The sequence below is a fragment of the Podarcis gaigeae genome, assembly GCF_964106915.1.
Source record: "Podarcis gaigeae genome assembly, chromosome: Z".
In the NCBI taxonomy this organism is placed as follows: Eukaryota; Metazoa; Chordata; class Lepidosauria; order Squamata; family Lacertidae; genus Podarcis; species Podarcis gaigeae.
In genome coordinates, this window is record NC_139691.1 from 31,981,246 (window position 1) to 32,003,597 (window position 22,352).

At 47.8% G+C, this 22,352-nt stretch overlaps 1 protein-coding gene across 3 annotated transcripts; it reads left to right on the forward strand.

Moving 5' to 3' along the window:
• Positions 1-8,330: 8,330 nt before the first annotated feature.
• F8A1 (coagulation factor VIII associated 1) lies at positions 8,331-17,902 on the forward strand. 3 transcript variants are annotated; one of them, XR_014559911.1, is made up of 2 exons: positions 8,331-14,984; positions 15,149-17,902. XR_014559911.1 is itself a non-coding variant. In XM_083721092.1 (2 exons), the coding sequence occupies exons 1-2, from the start codon at positions 11,685-11,687 to the stop codon at positions 17,252-17,254; spliced, it is 1,266 nt and encodes a 421-aa protein (XP_083577218.1). In that variant the 5' UTR covers positions 8,331-11,684; the 3' UTR covers positions 17,255-17,902. The 3 variants fall into 3 exon arrangements, 1 of the variants encoding a protein (XP_083577218.1); XR_014559912.1 differs by having other exon boundaries at positions 8,331-14,964; positions 15,130-17,902; XM_083721092.1 differs by having other exon boundaries at positions 8,331-12,747; positions 17,052-17,902.
• Positions 17,903-22,352: the final 4,450 nt, after the last annotated feature.

Here is a 22,352-nt window from a genome sequence, read left to right on the forward strand (position 1 = left end):
CCTAGGGTGCTCAGAGGCTTGGGGCGCTTTGGCAAAGTAAAAGAGGAATATTGGACAGCTCTACGGAGGAATCTAGATACACATAAAAAAACCACTAGTAAAACACATATTTTAAAAACTACCAGAGGCTTTTTTCTTAGGTTTGGTAGGAGAAGAATTACCAAAGGATAAGAAAGTACTGTTTATGTATGCGATTACAACGGCAAGAATACTACTTGCCCAGGGATGGAAAGAAGAAAGAGCCCCATCAAAAGGAGAATGGGTAATGAAGATGATGGACTATGCTGAGATGGCAAGGTGGACCGGGAAAATCAGGCACTAAGAGTTTAACCAATTTATTAAGGAACAACATACCGTATTTTTCGCCCCATAAGACGCACTTTTTCCCCTCCAAAAATGAAGGGGAAATCTGGGTGCGTCCTATGGGGCGAATGCAGGCTTTCGCTGAAGCTTGGAGAGCGAGAGGGGTGGGTGCGCACCGACCCCTCTCGCTCTCCAGGCTTCAGGAAGACATCCGCAGCCTGGGCAGCCCTGCAGGAGGTCAGGCAGGGATGTCTAGGCTGCGGATAGCAGCCTGCTTCCTGGAGCATCGGGCGCCCTGAAAGCAGAGCGCCCGGCGCTTCGGGAGCACATCCGCAGCCTGGGCAGCCCTGCAGGAGGTCCGGCAGGGCTGTCTAGGCTGCGGATAGCAGCCTGCTTCCTGGAGCATCGGGCGCCCTGAAAGCAGAGCGCCCGGCGCTTCGGGAGCGCATCCGCAGCCCGGGCAGCCCTGCAGGAGGTCCGGCAGGGATGTCTAGGCTGCAGATAGCAGCCTGCTTCCCGGAGCGTCGGGCGCCCTGAAAGCAGAGCGCCTGGCGCTTCGGGAGCGCATCCGCAGCCCGGGCTGCCCTGCAGGAGGTCCAGCAGGGCTGTCTAGGCTGCGGATAGCAGCCTGCTTCCCGGAGCGTCGGGCGCCCTGAAGCAGAGCGTCCCGCGCGCCGGACAGACATCCGCAGCGTGGGGAGTCCTGCAGGGGTTCCCCGCAGGGTTCCCCACGCTGCGGATAGCAGCCTGCCTCCCGGCGGGTGGGGCGCCCTGAAGCAGAGCGCCCCGTGCGCCGGACAGACATCCGCAGCATGGGGAGCCCTGCAGTGGTTCCCCGCAGGGCTCCCCATGCTGCAGATAGCAGCCTGCCTCCCGGCGGGTGGGGCGCCCTGAAGCAGAGCGTCCCGCCCGCCGGACAGACATCCGCAGCGTGGGGAGTCCTGCAGGGGTTCCCCGCAGGGTTCCCCACGCTGCGGATAGCAGCCTGCCTCCCGGCGGGTGGGGCGCCCTGAAGCAGAGCGCCCCGCGCGCCGGACAGACATCCGCAGCGTGGGGAGCCCTGCAGGGGTTCCCCGCAGGGCTCCCCACGCTGCGGATAGCAGCCTGCCGCCGGGCGGGCAGAGCGCCCTGAAGCAGAGCGCCCCGCGCGCCGGACAGACATCCGCAGCGTGGGGAGTCCTGCAGGGGTTCCCCGCAGGGCTCCCCACGCTGCGGATAGCAGCCTGCCACCCGGCGGGTGGGGCGCCCTGAAGCAGAGCACCCCGCGCGCCGGACAGACATCCGCAGCGTGGGGAGTCCTGCAGGGGTTCCCCGCAGGGCTCCCCACGCTGCGGATAGCAGCCTGCTGCCTGAGGCAGACATTGGCCAGCCCCACAAGCTCAGGGAGGTGCAGCGCCCTTCCTCGACCTGGTTTGGTTTCCCCGACCTGCTTTGGGGGGGGGGGGAAATAAAGGAAAAAAATTTTTCCTTTATTTCCCCCCAAAAAAACTAGGTGCGTCCTATGGGACGGAGCGTCCTATGGGACGAAAAATACGGTACCTCTAAAGAATATAGTAAAGAACACTGTAAACATTTTAAAATGTTGGCAGGATTGACAGAGCACTTGTAATTTAAAATAACAAAGGATAAAAATGAAGTACCATAATTTGGATAAATGCAATTAGATGCAGTTTAAAAAGGAAGATAAATTTTGGAAGCCAAGGGAGGGGTGGAGAGAAGTCCAGGGGAATCCCATAAAGGTACTGATATGGACTGTGGTGTAATGTAAGTGTGTGTGTGTTTAAAAAATGTTTTGTTCTTGAAACATTGAAAATAAAAAGTGAAAAAAGAAAATACTTTTTTTAAGTATTTTGAAAAATATATTGAATTTGACATAAGCTCACCCTCGCCATCTAGTGTCACATTTGTATAGTGCACTTAAAACATTGTATATGCATCTGTATAGCCAAGTCTTTAGTCTGTGGCTGTATTTTTGGCACCGTTTCCTCTCTTTCCACCAATCAAGGCTGGACCACATGCTTAACATGAGTCAACAGTGTGATGCAACAGCAACAACAAAAAAGCTAACGCTGTTCTAGGCTGCATCAACAGAAGTATAGTGTCCAGATCAAGGGAAGGAATAGTTCCTTGCTATTCTGCCTTGGACAGACCACACCTGGAATACTGTGCAATTCTGGCCACCACAATTTAAGAAGGATATTGACAAGCTGGAACCTGTGCCAAGGAGGGCAACCAAGATGATCAAGGGTCTAGAAACCAAGTCTTAGGAGGAATGGTTGAAGCAGCTGGGTATGTCTAGCCTGTCTTTAGACAGTGAGACAGCCTGCTTTGGGAGGTATAATAATAATAATAATAATAATAATAATAATAATAACAATTTTTTATTTATACCCCGCCCTCCCCAGCCAAGGCCGGGCTCAGAGCGGCTTACAAGCAATAATAAAAACAAGATGAATGGTTACAACTTAAAAACAAAAATAAAATACATTAAAATAATGGAACTTTAAAATATTAAAATGTAGCCTCATCGCAGGAGGAGAAGGAAAAGAAAGGGGGGGAAAAGAGAGAGGGAGGGAATCAAATTGGCTCCAAGCCAAAGGCCAGGCAGAACAACTCTGTCTTACAGGCCCTGCGGGAAGAAATCAGATCCTGCAGGGCCCTGGTCTCATGAGGCAGAGCGTTCCACCAGGCCGGAGCCAGAGTTGAAAAGGCCCTGGCTCTGGTTGAAGCCAATCTAACTTCCTTAGGGCCTGGGACCACTAGGGTGTTGTTATTTATGGACCTTGAGGCTCTCCGTGGGGCATACCAGGAGAGGCAGTCCCGTGGGTACGAGGGTCCTAGGCCGTGAAGGGCTTTAAAGGTCAAAACCAGCACCTTAAATCTGACCCTGTACTCCACCGGGAGCCAGTGCAGCTTGAAAAGCACTGGGTGAATATGCTCCCATGGCAGAGCCCCGTATGTGGGCTCTCCTTGCTTGGAGGTTTTTCAGAAGAGGTTGGGTGGCCATCTGTCATGGATGCTTTAGTTGGGATTCCTGCATTGCAGGGGGTGGACTAGATGACCCTTCAGGTCCCTTCTAGTTCTATGAAATCCCCATCGCCATCTGATGGGTCTGTTGGTATTCACAATCTGCTTTTAACAGTCCTATTCTTAACAAAATGAATAACAGAAAGGGCTTATAGGAGAACCATGGTGAATGGTTTGAACAACTCCCAGCAGGTCCAGTCAGCATGATGGGCCTTGTGGGAGTTGCAATATGAAACACTTGGAAGACACAAACTTGGTGAAAGCTACTGCACAGTGAGGCCTCTGCTCAAAAGAGGATCCCTTCTCTGTCAGAGCCAAGGTGTATCTGTCCAGCACGCTGCTTCCATCAAGGACTAACCTGATCCCCCTGGATGTTCTTAAGTGGCTCCCCAGCAGTTGGTATTCAGAGGTAGACTGCTCCTTCAACAGGAAGTTCTATTTGGCTATTCAAACCACTGACCTCTGATAGACTCAGCCAAACCCAGGTTCTAGAGAAGGCTTCGCCAACCTGGTATAGCCCAAAACATCTCAGGGGGCACTACGTTGGCAAAGGTCCAACACAGGGTGTTGGAAAAAAATGTGGGGGGAAAATGGCATTATTGCACTTTGAATGGAAAAAATCTAGGAGAAAAGAGGGGAATTATTTTCAAATGACACCTTTAACCCAACAAAGCAAAACACTTGCTTTGCCGCCAGGTACGTAAGGGAATGCAAGCAGGATGTTTTCGTAAGTTCAGCCGTATCAATGGAACAACTTCCCTCGGAGGAAAATATGCAGCTTTCAGAACTTTGAAGTTTAGAGAAAAAGCAAGTTAGAGGCAATGGAACCAGAAGTTCTAAAATCCTGCAAGACTTGCAGAAAGTGGGTAGGAAAAATGTTTTTCTCCCTCTCTCATAACACCAGAACTCGTGCAGGAACCAATGCAGGAAGATTCAGAGCAGATAAGAAAGTATTTACAGAAGAAAGTAAGAGGAGTCTGCTGGATCTGGCCAATGGCCCCTCTACTCCATCATCCTGTTCACAGTGGCCACCCGGATGCTCCTTAAGGGAAACCCACAAACAGGACAGGAGCACAAGAGCAACTCTCCCCTCCTGCGGTTTGCAGCAGCTGGGATTGAGAAGCAGTCCTGTCCTGCCCATGCAAGCAGTGCAGTCCGTAAGATTTCTAAAGACTTGCGCCCCCTAGTGACAAAAGTTCCTGCTCCTCTGCAGCTGCTCTGGGTTAGCAGTTGGGCTCCAGAAAATAAACATTTCGAGGAAAACCAAGAACACAACATAAAGAGGAGCTGCGCTGTACCAAATCTGACCACAGATGCATCCAGAGTTCGGTACTGACTGTGAGGAGCCCACCATAGCATCAGACAAGGGGACATTCCCAACCCTACCCAAGGATTATCCTGTGGAACTTCTGCCTGCACCTCACCTTCCCCACAGAAGCTAAAGGCACCAAGGAGGAAGGGATGGGACGTGGGGCGCTCAAGCCAAAAAAATGGGGGGGGGGCCAAGACACAGCGGCTTTGCGTCCTTTATTTGCGCTGGAGTGCGCGCGGCCAACACAACCCACCGCGCCAGGCGCTGCCCTCGCCCCCAACGTGCCCAGGGCGGGAAGGGTTCCGCGCGTCAACTCAGCCTGGCCACCAGAGCCAAGCGGGACTGCCCTTCGCCCCAGCATGCCCTTGCCAGGAGAAGCTTGGTCGGCAGGCAAATCCCGCTCCCCCACGCTGGTCTGGGACGCGCGGCGGTTAGTCCAAGCCGGGTCCTGGCGGCACTCAGGGCGGGACGGGGTTCCCTGCGTGGGGGCGCCTGGCTCCCGCCCCCTAAAAATCGCGCGATTGGGACTACCGTTCCCCGGCCCAACCCCACACGCCACTGCCCATGTCCATACACACGTGCTCTCCGCAGTTTCAGACCCGACTCTTTCCCCAGCCCTGCCTGGAAATACTGCGGGTAGAGTAACCCTGGCCTCTCCCCCCCCCCACAGCAAAGCTCTACCTCCGCGCAGCAGCCCTTCCTCCTGAAACCGAGGACCCAAGGTCGAGGGCCAACCGGACACATTCCCAAAGCCACAACGAAGTTGCTTGGCTGAGCGAGGCGGCTACCCAACCCCACCACCCGAAATGCCCCCCCACCCGCCCCTATCGCCAGCCAGAACCCTACCTACCCCAGGACTCTCCGCCGTCCCGCAGCACTTGGAAAAGGGCACGGATGCGCTCCGCCCGGATGCTGAGCGGAGCCGCGGCCAGGAGCGCACCCTTCGCCAAGGAGGAGGAGGAGGCGCAGCAGCGAGCGAGCGAGCTCCAAGCACCCATTGCCACCCTCCCTCCCGCAGCGCCAGGCAGATGGAAGTAGAGAAGACGCCGAGGACGCCCCAGGTGTTAGAAACAGAGATACGTAGCCCCGCCCCCTGGCCAGTTTAAACTCCAGCGAGTTAAAGGGACTCTGCTTCCCCATTTCACCCCCCCCCCACAGGGACCACACACCCTCCAATAAAGTAAACCCCCTATGTCTTGCGAATACACGTGTATTCAAGCTTATAGCCTGGTTCCCCAAGGAAATCCAAAAGACCCCATGGCCGCCAACTTTTCAGCCTCCTCCAGACCCTGCCTTGAAAGTTGGCTCCCTAACAGACTCCATTGTTTCCCTTTGTGTCCCCGGAATTGTCACCTGCAGATTTCTTTCTACCCCTGCGTTTCCCTTAAAGGCACAGGCACACCTGGCAGGCTGAAAGACAGCAGGTTAGCGAAGGCTGACTTAAGCATGCAGGTGGGAGCCACAGGCACAGCAGAAAGATACAGGAGCTTTGGCAAAAAGCTATAATCTAATTTCCAAAGAACATCCGGCGTTTTGGGTGGCGATTCTAGGAAAGACCAGCTGTCCATCTGGGTCTTCTAACCAGCAGTCAAACAAACAAGAATTAAGCCCGTAAAACTTTTCTGTTTCTTATTCACCACTCTACCCCCAATCTCAGCTAAATATTCCAAAGGAGGCTCCAACAACAATCATCCTTCAACTGCAAAGGTGTCAGATGTCTGAATGAGAGAATGAAATGCCAGTTTGGGGATGTGATGCTTTGAAAGCAACTGGCTGTAAGGAGGAGGAGTGCCCAATTTTATTTTATACATTGTTATATTTAGACTACTAATGGGCTAGTAAGGCTGTGAAATGCTAAATTTAATGCCACATCTTGTTTCTGTGGAAGCCTGTTCATGTTGGAGATTGAATCTTGACATAACCATTTAGCTATAGCATCATGACCACAATTTGTTGTCTAAAAGCAGCATTGAAGACGGTAAGCTACATTTTAATGAACAACTCCACTAAAGTTGCCTCAGGTTTTGGAGTTCGAGTAAAGACCAGCTGTCCGTCTGGGTCTTCTAACCAGCAGTCAAACAAACAAGAATTAAGCCCGTAAAACCTTTCTGTTTCCTATCCGCCTTTCTGCCCCCCATCTCAGCTAAGTAGGAGCTGACACTACACAGGTGGGAGAAGGTGGCACTCTGCACATTCTCGTATTCACTGGGACTTTGGGATCCTGGCTGAAATTAGCTGTCAGCGCACAATTACTTGGGAGTAAGTCCCATTGGACTCAACAACAGTAATTGTGCAGTACCAACATGTTCTGAACCCAGGAAGGGCACTTAAAAACAGCAGTGTTTAAAGTGTCCACTGTTTCTTTGCAGTAACCTTCCACATCTGCCCGCTAGCCCTGCTTCTCCTCTCAGCTACCCTCTCAGGTAGAGGGCAGTGGCGGGGAAGAAGCTGAGAAGTGGGGCCACAAGTGAGCGGAGAAATTTCCCTTCCCTCAGTCTTTCTCTCCAACAGTGCCTGGACGCCTTGAACTGATGTGCCGCTTCAACCAGCCTGGAAGGGACCTCAAGAGCACCCGCGAAAAAGTGCCTCAGACAGACACACACAGGGGCTGCTTCGCTCTCCCACGAATAAAAGGTTTCCCGGGTTGTTTCTCCTCACTTTCCTTGACAGCCGGGCGCTGGCGGCCTCTCTTTGGGTCCCCTAACTTTGCCCAAGGAAAGGGGGGGGGAGTATGCCGTTTCCCCTCCCCACCTCCTCTCTGCCTTCCCCAGGACCAATAACAAGCTGCTCTGAGGTACACTAGTGGCGGGAGGGGGGCGGTGGAAGGAAGAGAAGGGAAGCGCCGTCCTGTTCTCAGATTGGGGACAGCCTCCCCCCCTCATTCTCCCCAACCTGTGGAACAACCAGATTCAAATCCTCGCCTCTTCACCCCGCAGCAAACCTTTTAGGCTGCATTTTAATGTTTTAATGTATTTTAATCTTGTTTTTTGAGTTTTATTTCAATCCATTTTTTTTATTGGTTGTTAGCCGCCCTGAGCCAGGCCTTGGATGGGGAGGGCAGGGTATAAATAAAATTATTATTATTATTATTACTATTATTATTATTATTATTACTGTATTATTATTATTATTCCCCTCTTCTCTTCTCCCCTCCCCCCAAGTTTTTTTAAGGCTAAGAGGCTTTTCCTCATACCCAAGTCTGAAAATCACCCAGAGGGCTACTGAAATTTCATGTTGGTGTTGCTGAAAGAGGAAGGGGGATGGGGAGTTGTGTGAGGAAGGTGGGGGTGGGGAGAAGGAAAGAAGGGCCAGTGCCACCGCTGCAAGGACTTCCAGAGGGGGGGTGCCCTTGACTAGGGGGGGGCGCAATCTGGATGGTTCTGACAGGTGCGCATGATCACATAGTGCGCCACCTGATGACTTGTTTTTCAGCAGTCCTCCTGGTTTGCTTACACAACAATTCGACTATGTCAAATATCTACTATTTGTTCTGATATGTTTGTAGGAGTTACATGACAACGAACTGCATTAATCCTGATTTCTTGTGGGGTGTTTTCTCATTAGCCATTCATTCATCCCACACTTTCTAGTGAATTTTCCCATCACTTTTCTCACAAAAGAAAAATACATGTGTATTTTTTGTTTTTTTTAAACATGAACTTGTTATTCACACTTTTGCTTGTCCTGTATTTTTTCCCCAAAATTTTTATTGGTTTTCACAATATTATAAACAAACAAACACACAAGACAAACAAACATAAATCATAGCCTTATTGAAAATTACACTTATTAACTTCGTTAAGTGACTTCCTCGCTTCCCCTTGGTTGAATTTCATTGCATGTCCTTTTAACGGTTTTCCAAATCCCAATTCTTATGAAATTTAACTTAAACATTAACATCCTTAAATCTTCACCTTATGGAATTAAACATATTCATTTATCATTTAACATAAATAAAATCCGAAGCCAATCTGCAAGCTATTTTCAATTAATTTAACTTAACAAATTTAACTAGATAATCATTCAATTTATTTAAATTTGCTTGTCCTGTATTTTTACCCTATTTGTGTACTGATCAGTTTATCTGGGTCTGAGAGCTTTTCTCGTTGTTCCACAGCTGTCTTAGGGGAAAAAACAATATTATCTGCTGAATCAGAAAGTTGACCAGCAAAATCTGTCTTCAGATTTTCTGCACATCTGATTAAGATCCAATTCAGCAAGTAAGTTCCTATTTTCACAAGGCACAGTCGTGGAGCAATGAGAAAAGGTCTTGGAGTTAATTGCTACACAACATAATCAAAATACAGGTCAAGCAAAAGTGTGGACAAACCCAGAGTGCTTTAATCAATTTCAATTATAGAAAGCTAAAGTTCTATTACACTCTTAAATCTCTCCTGCATAATACTGACAGTTTGGAGAGACCTCCAGATTCCTGCATCAGTTTTCTATATGTAGAATCTCAGCCATTTGTCAACAGTATTGCATTAAGGATAAACACAATTCAAATATAACAGAATTATCAGTTGTGAACACACACTCACAAATATAATGACCCTGTTGCACCAGCCAAATGGCCCATCTAGACTCCATTCATATGGCAGTTCATTCTACTTCCCCAATGTTTCCATAACATTATTAGAGACAATGTGGTATAGTGGTTAGAGTGTTGGATTTGGACCAAGGAGACCAGGGATCAAATCCTTACTCAGTCATGAAGCTCACTGAATGACATTTGCCCAGCCATTGTGTCTCAGCCTAACCTACACCACAGGGTTGTTGTGGGAATTAAATGAGGCGGTGGAGAACCATGTGTGCTATCTTGAGCTCCTTGGAGAAAAAAGGTGGGATATAAATGAAATTAAGAAACAAACTATTAATTGTGGCATTCTCTTTGAACTTTAACACAAGGAGAAAGCTGGTTCCAGAAAATAGAAAATAGAGCATGTTTAGCACTCATTTCTGTGTTATTTGATTCTACACAAAAAATCTATTTGCAGCCCCCTTAACACAGAAAAAAATCACATGTGTAAGGTGATGAGATTTGGAACAGTATGTCAGCATACCATTCTTAGTTGTTTGCAGGGAGGCACAACAGTTTTGGAGGAAGGTAGGTCTTGTTTATATATTTCTGGAATGAGAAAGTAAATCATATTTTTCCTTTTAATTTATTCACACTTTGATAGAGTTTTTATTATGTTATTTATCTCTTCATATGCCATTTCCTTGTTTTTCCTTTCCATTTCTTCTCTCTTTTTTATTTTATTTTGCATGAGAAGCAAGAACTTTTGATGCATAACGGTTTTGGTTACATATTGTCACAACATATTAATAAAAAATATTTTAAAATATATAAAATATAGATAACACAAAGAGAACATAGATTCAGACAGAAGTGCCAGTGTTGCAATCAGGAAAACTAACACAGCATCACCTACATGTCTGATTGCAACCTAAGAGGACCAGGCCACTTTATGGTGCCGCCACACTTCCACCTGTCCAGTGCCGAGAAAGAACAGGTCTCAGCATTTTCCCCTGATATAGAAAAAATAGTGGTGGTTGGCTTTTGCTGCCCAACTCCCCAAGGGACTGAGTCCCCTAAGTCCATGATCCGTCAGAGATGAATGGATGGTGGCAGGATGCAGTGAAAGCAAGGCAGATCTTTATTTTTTAGTTGCAACAGAGTTCCTTCCCCTCCTGGCAAGGAGGCAAGAGACCCAGAACCCAGAAGAAACATCTCTTTTAAGGGTTTGCATTTTGGCGTGGAGAAGGAGAAACCCCCTCTACAAACAGTCAGAAATTACATCTCACAGAAGGTGGGGTTCCTGTGGCTCAGACAGGCTGAAGTGTGATATTCTTGAGGATTTAGCAAGTTTTACATAATTCGAGACACAGTTTGGGACGCGGGTGGCACTGTGGTGTAAACCAAACCAAGCTTTGGGCTTGCTGATCAGAAGATCGGCAGTGTGAGCTCCCGTTGTTCAGTCCCAGCTCCTGCCAACCTAGCAGTTTGAAAGCACGTCAAAGTGCAAGTAGGTAAATAGGTACCACTCCAGCAGGAAAGTAAACGGCATTTCCATGCACTGCTGTGGTTTTGCCAGAAGCGGCTTAGTCATGCTGGCCACATGACCCGGAAAAACTATCTGCGGACAAATGTCGGCTCCCTTGGCCAGTAAAGCAAAATGAGCGCCGTAACCCCAGCATCGTTGGAGACTGAGCTTAACTGTTAGGGGTTCTTTACTTTTCTGAGACACAGTTTACACAAAACATTAGCATTTGATAAGACAATCAGGATGCCCATCCCTCAATGCGGAGCATCTGGGCAGACAATGACAATACAAAGGAGGTTCATAGATGTAGGAGAGGAATCCTTTCAGGAACTTCCCCTGATGTTCTCAGGCAAGGGGAATTAAGGAGGCAGAGGAAATATTTAGAGACTTTAGGAGAGTCAAGATGGCTTTTGGATTGCTTTCCTGTACTATTTTAGACATGTGGTTCATATACTTATGTATGTGTGTTTACCTTGTGCAGTTATCAACGTTCATTCTATATTTGAAACCTTACAATTCCCATAACACCCCCTTGCCCTGCTTCTTTCCCACGGAAAACCCACTCTAACTTCAAACAGGAGAAAACGGCTATCCCGCGGAAAACTCAACTGCTCCGACTGAGCGCTAAAGGATGATTTTCCCCAGAAAGACACATTATTTTGTGCTGTGTTTCTAGGCACGGGTTCCGTGTTCTAAAGTGCTGCGTCTGGTACGTTGTTGGTTGTTTCGCCCCAGCGCTGTTCCCTGTGAAAACCTATTTTTGTTCCACCTGGATCTGTGCCTGGAAAGCAAAGTACAGGTAGGAGTGCGATGAGATGAGCCCATGGATGGAGCCCAGGGATGGGAACGGCTGCCTCCGCGGTCGCCATGGTTACACGGCCCTTAGCAACGCCTTCTTCTCCACTTCCTGTTCCGTCGCCCGGCAACCCTCTGTCGCCATTTCCTGCGGGGCCTAGCATAGGAGAGCTGTCGGTGAAGCCGAAGCAGTCGGGAAGATGCTGTCCGTCCCGGGTACCGGCGGTGGCGGCCTATCGCCTGGTTTCAGCGGAGGGGAATCCGGGTCGGGATCGGGCGGCGGAGGCGACTTCCTGACCCGCTACCGGCTCGTGTCGGCCAAGCTCCGCCGGCGCTTCCTGCGCAAGCCGAACGTGTCTGAGGCGGCCGAGCAGTTCGCGGCGCTGGCCAGGGAGCTGCGGGCCCAGGAGAGCCTCCCGTACGCGGCCTGGTGCCAGCTAGCGGTGGCGCGCTGCGCCCAGAGCCTCGGGCACGCGCCCGGAGAAGCGGCGGCGCTGGGCGAAGCGGCGCGCCTCTGGCTCAAGCACGAGCGGGAGCTCCGCCTGCGCCAAGGCCCCGGGCTGGGACTGTCTGAACACCTGCCGGCTGCCCAGAGCTGCGTGGCTTTCGGCTCCCGCCTGCGCCTCGACCTGGGCCAGCCCGCGCTGGCAGCCGGGCTTTGGCTCGAGCTGGGCAACGAGCTGCGCTCCGGCGGAGAGCCGGGCCAAGCCGTGCCGGCCCTTCTGCGCGCCGCAGACCTCCTGGCGGTCGCCCAGCTGCCCCTGGAGGCTCTGCGCTGCCTACGCGACGTGGCCTCCTGCCTGCTGCTTTGCCGCGACCACGATGGTGCTTTGGCTGTGCTCACCCAGGCGCAGCTGATGGCTCAGGCCGGCACAGGACCCTCTGCCGGTGGATCGTCATCTTCGGCTGCCGCAGCCGCTTCTTCATCCGTTCCGGTCAGCCCGCCGCCGGGAGCCTTCCTCGACGAGCTGCTGCACTGCGAGGTGGCCCGCGTCCTTCTCCTCCTGCTGCTCCAGCCGCCGCCTTCCAAGCTGATGCCCGAGCACGCCAAGACCCTCGAGAAGTACTCCTGGGAGGCCCTGGATGCCTCGCCGGGCTACGTGCCCTCAGAGCTCTTCCTGCTGCTGCAGTCCGCTGTCATGGCTTGCCAAGAGAAAGACCTGGAGGCGCTCAAGGTGCTGCAGAAGGAACTCTGGCCGCTGCTCACTCCGGAGCAGAATCACCTCCTCCATCTGGTGGTACAGGAAATGATCAGTCCCTCAGGTCAGGGGATATGACCAAGGGTACTTTGGTATAGCGTACGGTTCTTAGACAACTCTTTTTTGTTTTTCACAGAAGTGTTGCAAAGAAGGTTTGCTTTGCTGATGGAAGTGACACTTCAGTCTCTGTCCTCCTAGCTTCCAGCCTGCATTTTCCATTAAGTCTACAGCACCTTTTCTCTGCATGAAGGAAACAGGTGGCAAAGCACTGCCTTTCATTCTATTGGGGCTTACTTTCTTCCTACCCACATCTATTCTTTCCTAACATTACTTAGACTTCACTAAGGACTTGAGAGAAAAACACGAGGTGTCCCACATTCCCCCCCCCCCCCCGCTGTTGGGCTGATTTTATCATATTGGACTTTATAAAACACTTTCTTCATTGTTGGTTCCTGAAATTACACTTAATTTATAACACATTGTAAATTTGAAAGTAATGTTGCAGAATTTTAAATGTTGATACTTATTTATATTTTACATTTTAAACTGTAAGTACACATGTGAGAGGTAGCTGTGTTCTTTTGCACAGGGCTTTGTGTTGAACTGCTGGATTCTTGCTTGAAAACTATGCTGCCAGTTTTCTTCTTACATTATTGGAACCGTCCACAACCAAGTGTCCTCTAGATTGTTTTGCACTACAACTTGTCTCAGCCCCAGCCAGCATGGCTTGATGGAAGCTGTAGTGTAGTCTAAAACATCTGGAGAGTACCAGGTTGGGGAAGGCTTTTTTAGTGTTTGAGTACAAAATTCATTACAGTAAGCCCACAACATATGCAGGAGTTACATTCCGGGCTTCACACCTGGTTCAATGGCAGATGGGATTGCCAGTGTCATTTCCCCTATATATACACAAATTGCTGCACACGTAAAGCTGAATGCACAAAAGTTAAATGCACTTAAGTTGCAGGCTTACTGTAATCATTATTCAAGAATCAAAAAAATCCTGTCTGTTTAAAATCAGATTTAAGAGACTTTCATGTAGGCCTAGACTGCATAAAGCCAGCAAATTGAAAACCAAGGCTGATGCTTTAATGTGTGCTTGTGCCCCAGGGAGATCACTTTGGTGATGAAAACTGAGCAAAATAAAAATGATATTGTGCAGTGTCACAAGTTGCTGATTTGAAACTTAGACTTAGTGCACCACACTTTTCCTTTGCCTTCCAGCCTTAAATCCAGATGAGAGTAAAAATGCCTGGGACTTGCATAAATGCCTCATATAGTCCTGGTCTTGTATTGCCTTATGAAGCTTTGTTAGAGAGCAAGCCTATTTGTTACTTATATCAGTAAGTAATGGGTAGGAGGGGGAGGTCTTCTCTGCTGCAGAAAAGGATGATGGTGGTACTGGTAATGCTTGAGGTGTGTGCAGTCTTAATTCCTAGTACAGTAGTACCTTGAATCCTGAACACCTTACAAGTTTAACGTTGTGGCTCCTGAATGCCACAAACTTGGAAGTGACTGTTCCGGTTTGCAAACGTTCTTTGGAACCCACCTTCGAATTGGCTGCAGGAGCTTCCAGCAGCCAATGAGAAGCCACACCTTGGTTTCCGAACGTTTTGGAAGTTGAACAGACTGCAGGAACAGATTCCATTCGACTTCCGAAGTATGACTGTACTGTTGTAATTGCTGATGATGCTAATGATAATATTTGTAGTAACTTTTGAAAATAATCCCTTTATATATATCATAGACTTTAAAAGAGGCAACAGCAAAAGATGCATCTGGGAAGTGGTCAAAGTACAGATTTTGAGCAGGAATAGGTTGCTTAATTATTTATGCAGGCAACCCCTTACTTACGCATGTTCAATAGGTGTGCAATTGTACATAGAGTGGTACCTCTGGTTACGTACTTAATTCGTTCCAGAGGTCCGTTCTTAACCTGAAACTGTTCTTAACCTGAAGCATTACTTTAGCTAATGGGGCCTCCCGCCACCACCACGCAATTTCTGTTCTCATCCTGAAGCAAGCTTCTTAACCCGAGGTACTATTTCTGGGTTAGCGGAGTCTAACCTGAAGTGTATGTAACCTGAAGTGTATGTAACCCAAGGTACCACTGTACGTGCATCACATCGAACCCAGAAATGACCTTAAAACATTCCAAAAAGGGTGGAATGGATGTGTGTGTGCACAGGCTTTTTCAATGGTGTTTCAAATATATGATTTCACTAACATGCACGGTGCCTCAGAACGTAACCACCACATAAATGGGGGGTATGTGTGCCCTGTATTTCAGTTCATTTTTAGGCTCATGCCTTTTCTACTTTAAAAGTCACTCACTGGAAGTTACATGAAGTGTCAAGTCAGACAACTGAGCTCACAAATCTTAGCCCATACTTCATTCGTGTTGTGAGCTTGCAGTCTGAAAAAAAGTGTTGGAAGAGCATAAGAGCCAGCTTCTTGGGTCTGAGGTCTGTTTGGGCCCTCTAATAAAATATTTGAGGGGTCCACCCCCCACCCCACCCCCCGTTGATGGGCTTTGCCATTCAAATGGTGTATGTGTGCTGTGCCATGTGTTTGGTTATGCATGGTGGGGCTTACCTGCCCCCACCCCAATATTTTATTTAAGTTGGTACCCCTGTGGAAGAGGGTGCTTCTACTCACTTCTACTCACTATACCACCCAGACTGCTTTATCGCCACCAAACAACTCTAGTGCCAAAGCAATCTCAGGTATCTTGGCAGCATATATGTGATGGAAGTAATAAATAAATGTTTCTTAGTCATGTTGCGGTTCCAATCCAGAATGAAAAACTTTTTCATTCTTAGTGTTGTGCTACACAAAAGATCAGTTTGAAATTTGGCATATTCATAGTCCACAATGGGTAGATCACGTAGGACAGACAATGTGGTGCTCCTCAGATATTCTATAGAACATTGGGGCTTATAATAATGGGACTTCCTTTGTCTTATTTTCCTACCCTTCTTAACTAAATGGAATTCCTGTTCCTCTTTGATTGTAAAAATAACTTGCTTTGTTTGGAATTTACAGAGAGTACGGTAAACATTTTGTGCCTTTACCACTCAATCCTAAACCAGTTAACTCAAATGTCAGCCTTGTTTTATTATTTGGACACAGCTTAAGTCATTTGCATACTAGATGGTAGAGATGTCAGGAGCCAAAAAACATACAAACTCAAAAAAACTTCAGGTGCCATCCTGGCACCTAGGCATCTTCACTTGGTTGCAAGTGGCTGATAACCAGATGCAAAATGAGATGAATTTAAGCAAATCTGTTTATTTATTATATTACAGGTGCACTAGCATCTACTTCTATGTGTAAATGCCTAGCTATCACTAGATTGTAGTGAGCAGTGTTAGAAACTCAGTTATATAAGCTAGGCACAAAATGGCTCCTTAAGCCAAGGTTACAGTTGCCCAAATGGAATATCTGGTTGCCTTTTTTGGGCAAGATGGCTTTAAAAAGTCTTATTTTTCAAAGGATGGACAGACTGATTGATTCTCAGTTAAACAGCTGGCTAGTTCAGATGACAACCTTGAACTAGGTTAAGAACTTTGAGAACATAAAAGGGAAAAAATAACTTTATTCATAGACAGTCCACATTGGCCTATTCCTACCTCTTTTTCTTAATAGTGACACAGACAGTTCGTAGTGTGGGAATATTCTTCACAGTTGTGAGCAGGGTAGTGGGGTGGGGTAAATGAAGACAAGTGACAACCATTAACTATAACGTTGTCCACTGCTCCAGCTCAGGCTGCACTGAAAAAGCATTTTGGTTTCTGAAATCCATTCTGATTGTGCAGATAAAATATAACTGATGGAATTATACAGTATTTGGTATTAGTATGTGAAAACAGTCAAGATCCAGGCATGCACCTCCAGATAGTGGAGATGTCAGGCACCATCCTGGTGTCCAGGTATCTTCAGTTGGTTGCAAGTGGTTGATAGTCAGGTGCAAAATGCACCTGGTGCCTGGCTAATTTTGAACACGTAGTGAGATGCATTTAAGCAAATCACTGTTTATTATATTACAGTTGCACTAGCTTGGCTTGGCGGAAAGATTGTCTTGAGTTTCAAGTTTTGAGGAATTACATTATTCCCTGTTTACTTGGACTCAAAGTGAATTCACCAATTCATCAATAGCATAATAGTTGTGGAAGCATCCGCATGGAGGGAAGGTAGCCTCCCTCACCCACCTGCCCACGTCTCCCCCCCCCCCAGGCCCTCCACTCCCTCACCCAGCCCCTCAGTTCCCAACTGGATTGCGGAACGTCCAGCTTCTTGTTTCTGTGGGAGGAAGGCGGGAGGGCCCAGAGTTACAGTGAGTAACAGTCCCACTGATCTCCTCTCCAGGCTCTGGCATGAAAGCTCCCGCGGGAACCTCGCCAGAATGCCAGGTGAGCGGCAGGTACAGGAGAAGGTGCTCCAGTGCGAAGCTATCGTCGGTGAAGTTCTGCAGAGGGGTCTCCAGAGGGTTCTGGAGCAGCAAAATCAGGTCTATGAAAATGTGGCTCAGTAACTTCAGCTCAAGAATATTATTGAGTGATTGCAGGTGATAGGAAGCCAGGAGCTGACGACTCAAGTGGATCTAGGCTACAATTTCTATGTCAATGTAGAAGTGCCTGATGTCTCCACCATATTGGTAGCACTGGGTTATGGGTTATTTGTGGAGTTGACTCTTCCTGGGGTGCTTGCCTTCATTGAGAACAACAAGAAGCTACTAACAGAGTTCAGTGAAGCCCTTACCAAAGACTCTGCCAAGATCAGAGCCAATATTAAGATGGTTTTAGAGGGCTTGCATGAACTCCAAGGTCTCCAAGATTTGCCTGAGGAGACCAGAAGGGACATCTTCCTTTAGGCACTTGCCCTTCCTAGAGGGAGCGTTTTCAATGTGATATGCTGGAAGAAGAGTTAGTCTCTTGGGCATTTTGGTGGTGGCAGCAGGAACTGTGTTTGTAACTGAGGAAACCATTATGAGTTGGGTAGGGTGAATGTGCTTACAGGGATAGCAGATCAGAGAGTTTGAGAGAGAATAGTTTCTCTTGGGGTGGTTGATTTCACTGCTTCATATATTCAACCCTTCTCTGCCTCTGTTTCCCCAGGAACTGTGTCTTAGTTCTTATTCTGTGTTCTTAGTTCTGTATCTTATACGTTCATATCAGTTTGTGAAAGTAATAAATAAAGATGATTATTTTAAAAAACAACAACCCAAAACAGCAGTTATTGATTTTTAGCAGCCATGACTTTGGCAACCCACTACACAACTACGCAGAGCTGATCATTTATGCCAGTGCTTCACCCTTTGAATACTGCAAAGGATCATTTTAAGCTTTGTCTCTGGTACCTCTCTCACAGCCATGCTCAATGCTGTGATGTGAAGCATGGAAGTTCTAGGTTGCAGTGAGGTCTCTGCAGCCATGATGAATACATCAGCTCCAAGATCTAAAAATGAGGGGGTCCAAGCCCCATACAATGAAAATTCTGTTCAGTGGTAGTGAACACTGCCCTCCACAAAACTTTTTTCTTCTATTTTACTCCAACGCCCATCAGCCCCAGCCAGCATGGCAAATTCTCAGAGATGCTTAGATTTGTATTCCAGCAACATCTGAATAGCCCTATATTGGACCTATTGGCTACTCCTGCCTTAGGTCCATATACATTGCTAAAAATAAAGGGAAAGCATTTCATTTACCTATTGTTTTATTAAATATACACATAACCTGACACTTCAGAAAACTTTCTATGCAGCTCACCATGAGTACAAAATCATTAGAATATGAAATCAATCAACTCAAACACTCATGTAATAAAACAACAGAGGGGTTTTTTAATAGCGTAAAAGTGAAATGAGAACCCAAGAGATTAATCATTCAAGAAACTTTTCCAATACTTTACCCTCAAAGGATAGTTAAGCCCCTGGCATCAATAACAACTTTTTAGAAGCCTACACCTTCTGTCCGGCTCAAGTAAACCAGTTTTTTTAAAAAATCAAAAAACCAGGCCTAAGTTATAACAAAATTAAAATAGACCAGGAAAAAAAGATTGAAGAATGGTACCATTCCTCAATCTTATTTTTTCCTAACAAGAACAATGATTAGACAAACAGGATATGACTTATCAGAAAACAATCATGACAAAAATGTCACATACTCAAGGACGAAGTCTCAGATTAATAATCAACAGTTTCTTGATTATACATTGGCTGTGAGCCTGGCATTTGCACATTGGATTTGAGGCACACACCATTGGCTTTTTTTTATTGGAAACCAGATACGAACTGGGACGCAGGTGGCGCTGTGGGTTAAAGCCTCAGCGCCTAGGACTTGCTGATTGAAAGGTCGGCGGTTCGAATCCCTGCGGCGGGGTGCGCTCCCGCTGCTCGGTCCCAGCGCCTGCCAACCTAGCAGTTCGAAAGCACCTCCGGGTGCAAGTAGATAAATAGGGACCGCTTATCAGCGGGAAGGTAAACGGCGTTTCCGTGTGCGGCTCTGGCTCGCCAGAGCAGCGATGTCACGCTGGCCACGTGACCCGGAAGTGTCTCCGGACAGCGCTGGCCCCTGGCCTCTTGAGTGAGATGGGCGCACAACCCCAGAGTCTGTCAAGACTGGCCCGTACGGGCAGGGGTACCTTTACCTTTACCTTTACTAGATACGAACTGGAACTCGTTTTCACCTCTAACTGCCAATGCAACGTATAAAGGAATACTTCTTTGGCGATCACTCACAGCCAAGTAATAATAATAATAATAATAATAAATTTTATTTATATCCCGCCCTCCCCAGCCGAAGCCGGGCTCAGGGCGGCTAACAACAATCAAATAATCAAACAGTCAAATAATCACATATTCTAAAAATATTTCATTATAAAAATTAATTAAAATCAAATTGATGGCAACCGATTAAGCAAAATTCTGTGCAGGTTGCCAGAGGAGGGAGTCAGGCTGCGCCCTGACCAAAGGCCTGGTGGAACAACTCTGTCTTGCAGGCCCTGCAGAAAGATATCAGGTCCCGCAGAGCCCTAGTCTCTTGTGACAGAGCATTCCACCAGATTGGAGCCGCAGCCGAGAAGGCCCTGGCTCTAGTTGAGGCCAGACTAACCTCTCTGAGGCCTGGGACCTTGAGGATGTTATTATTTGCAGACCGTAGGTTTCTCTGTGGGGCATACCAGGAGAGGCGGTCCCGTAGGTACGAGGGTCCTAGGCCGTATAGGGCTTTAAAGGTTAAAACCAGCACCTTAAACCTGATCCTGTACTCCACCAGGAGCCAGTGCAGCTGGTATAGTACCGGATGAATGTGATCTCGCAGCGAAGACCCCATAAGGAGTCTCGCCGCGGCATTCTGCACCCGCTGGAGTTTCTGGGTCAGTCTCAAGGGCAGCCCCACATAGAGCGAGTTGACCATAATCCAGTCTGGAGGTGACCGTCGCATGGATCACAGTGGCTAGGACAGGGCGAGAGAGATAAGGGGCCAACTGCTTAGCTTGGCGGAGATGAAAAAATGCCGCCTTTGTTATAGCTGTAATCTGCACCTCCATAGAGAGGGAGGTATTGAAGATTACACCCAAACTCTTAACGGACGGTGCTGGCACTAATTGCACCCCCGCAAGAGATGGGAGTTGCCCCCTCAATCCCATATCGTCCCGCCCCAGCCAGAGGACCTCTGTCTTCGAAGGATTTAACTTCAACCGGCTCCCACGTAACCATCCAGCCACAGCTTCCAGACATCTGGTCAGTGTGTCTGGGGCGAGTCAGAATGGCCATCCATCAACAGATAGAGTTGGGTGTCATTAGCATACTGATGGCAACCCAGCCCAAAACTCCGGACAAGCTGGGCGAGGGGGCGTATAAAGATGTTAAAAAGCATCGGGGAGAGAATCGCACCCTGAGGCACTCCACACAACAAGGAGTGGCGCGATGACAATTTCCCCCCCAAGCACCACCCTCTGCCCCCGACCGGAGAGAAACGAGTGCAGCCATTGAAGGACTGTGCCCTGGATGCCCACGTCGGCAAGGCGTCCAGGAGTTTGTGATCGACCATGTTGAAGGATGCTGACAGATCTAGAAGAATCAGCAGCCCCGACCCGCCTCGATCCAGCTGCCTGCGGAGATCATCTGTTAGGGCGACCAGAGCCGTCTCGGTCCCATGACCAGCGTGGAAGCCGGACTGGAATGGATCCAGAGCAGATGTTTCATCCAGAAACCTACCAAGCTGTTCAGCAACCGCTCTCTCAATCACCTTACCCAAGAATGGAAGATTCGATACCGGGCGGTAATTGGATAGATCTAAGGGATCTAATGATGTTTTCTTTAAGAGCGGACGCACCACTGCCTCCTTCAGTTCCCCTGGGAATATCTTCCATAAATGAATGTCTTCCATAAACATGGTTTTAACAATGAGTCCATAAGTGACTGTGGAGGCCAATTCTGGAACCACAAGGCCTTCCACAGTTGGGACATTGGTCTCCAGACAGGAGTTGATCATGGTATGGATTTGCCAAGCGTGCCTTCCTCTTAGCACATTTCTCCCTTGCATCCTGAGTTCAAGTGTCTTCAAAGTCCATAACACCTTTGGTAAAGGCTGTTCTCCAATTGAAGCACTCGCAGGCAAGTGTTTCCCAATTGTTGGTGTTTATACTACATTTTTTAAGATTTGCCTAGAGAAGGAATACAAATGCAATGGGATAAAGCAACACTACTGCACCAATAGAAAAAGAGTATGTTTTAATTTATTAATCCCCTTTTACATTGTTACAGGAATTTTTTACAATGATGGGGGGGGTTGCTCCTCCAGCATACAGTGTGCACCCCCTCTTTGTTCACATACACAATGTCTCCTCAAAGCACCAGATAACACACGACACCACACAATTTCCAATGTTCTGTTCAGGAAGGAAATGGCTACCAAGGAGGGAGCTTGGGACATGAGTGAGGGCAGCCATAACCCATAAAGCGTGAGCTCAGGTACTCAGCAGCCCCTCTGCCTGAGTGATAATCTCTGGCATCCTGATACCTGAGTGCCAGACAGGTAATAATAATAATAATAATAATAATAATAATAATAATAATAATAATTTTTTATTTATACCCCGTCCTCCCCACGGCTAACACCAAATATAAATTACAATAAAATGTAATAGAAAAGAGTTAATTAAAATACAACTTAAAATACAGCCTCATTTTAGTGTAGCCCATAAATCAAGACCATAAAGGGAGGAAACATCAGATATTCACCCAAGCCAGCTATTCATGCTGGTCCTACATGGGTAATTTCCATGCGAAATCCCATATATGGGATCAGAGTGAGTCCATGCCGAAGGCCAGGCAAAACAGCTCCGGCTTCCAGGTAGCCATTCCAGAAACAATAGCAAACCCAGATCAAGACAAAAGGCTGTGATTAACTTAGCTGGGGAAAAGGGACATCTCTTGTGTTGGGTGAAGGTCAAGGTAAGGGAGGGGCAAGCCCTGATGCTCAAGTTTCTGTTGCCAGACCCTTCCAACACGTGATGTATTTGTGATATATGCATGATGTAAGTTTAGGGGTGTTGTGGGTATCTTTGTAAAACTGATAAAAGTGGGAGCCACTCTTTGTTCTCTGCTTCTTCCCCATTATCCCATCTGGTGGGTGGAAGTCCTGTTGCAACAGTTATTTGAATGAA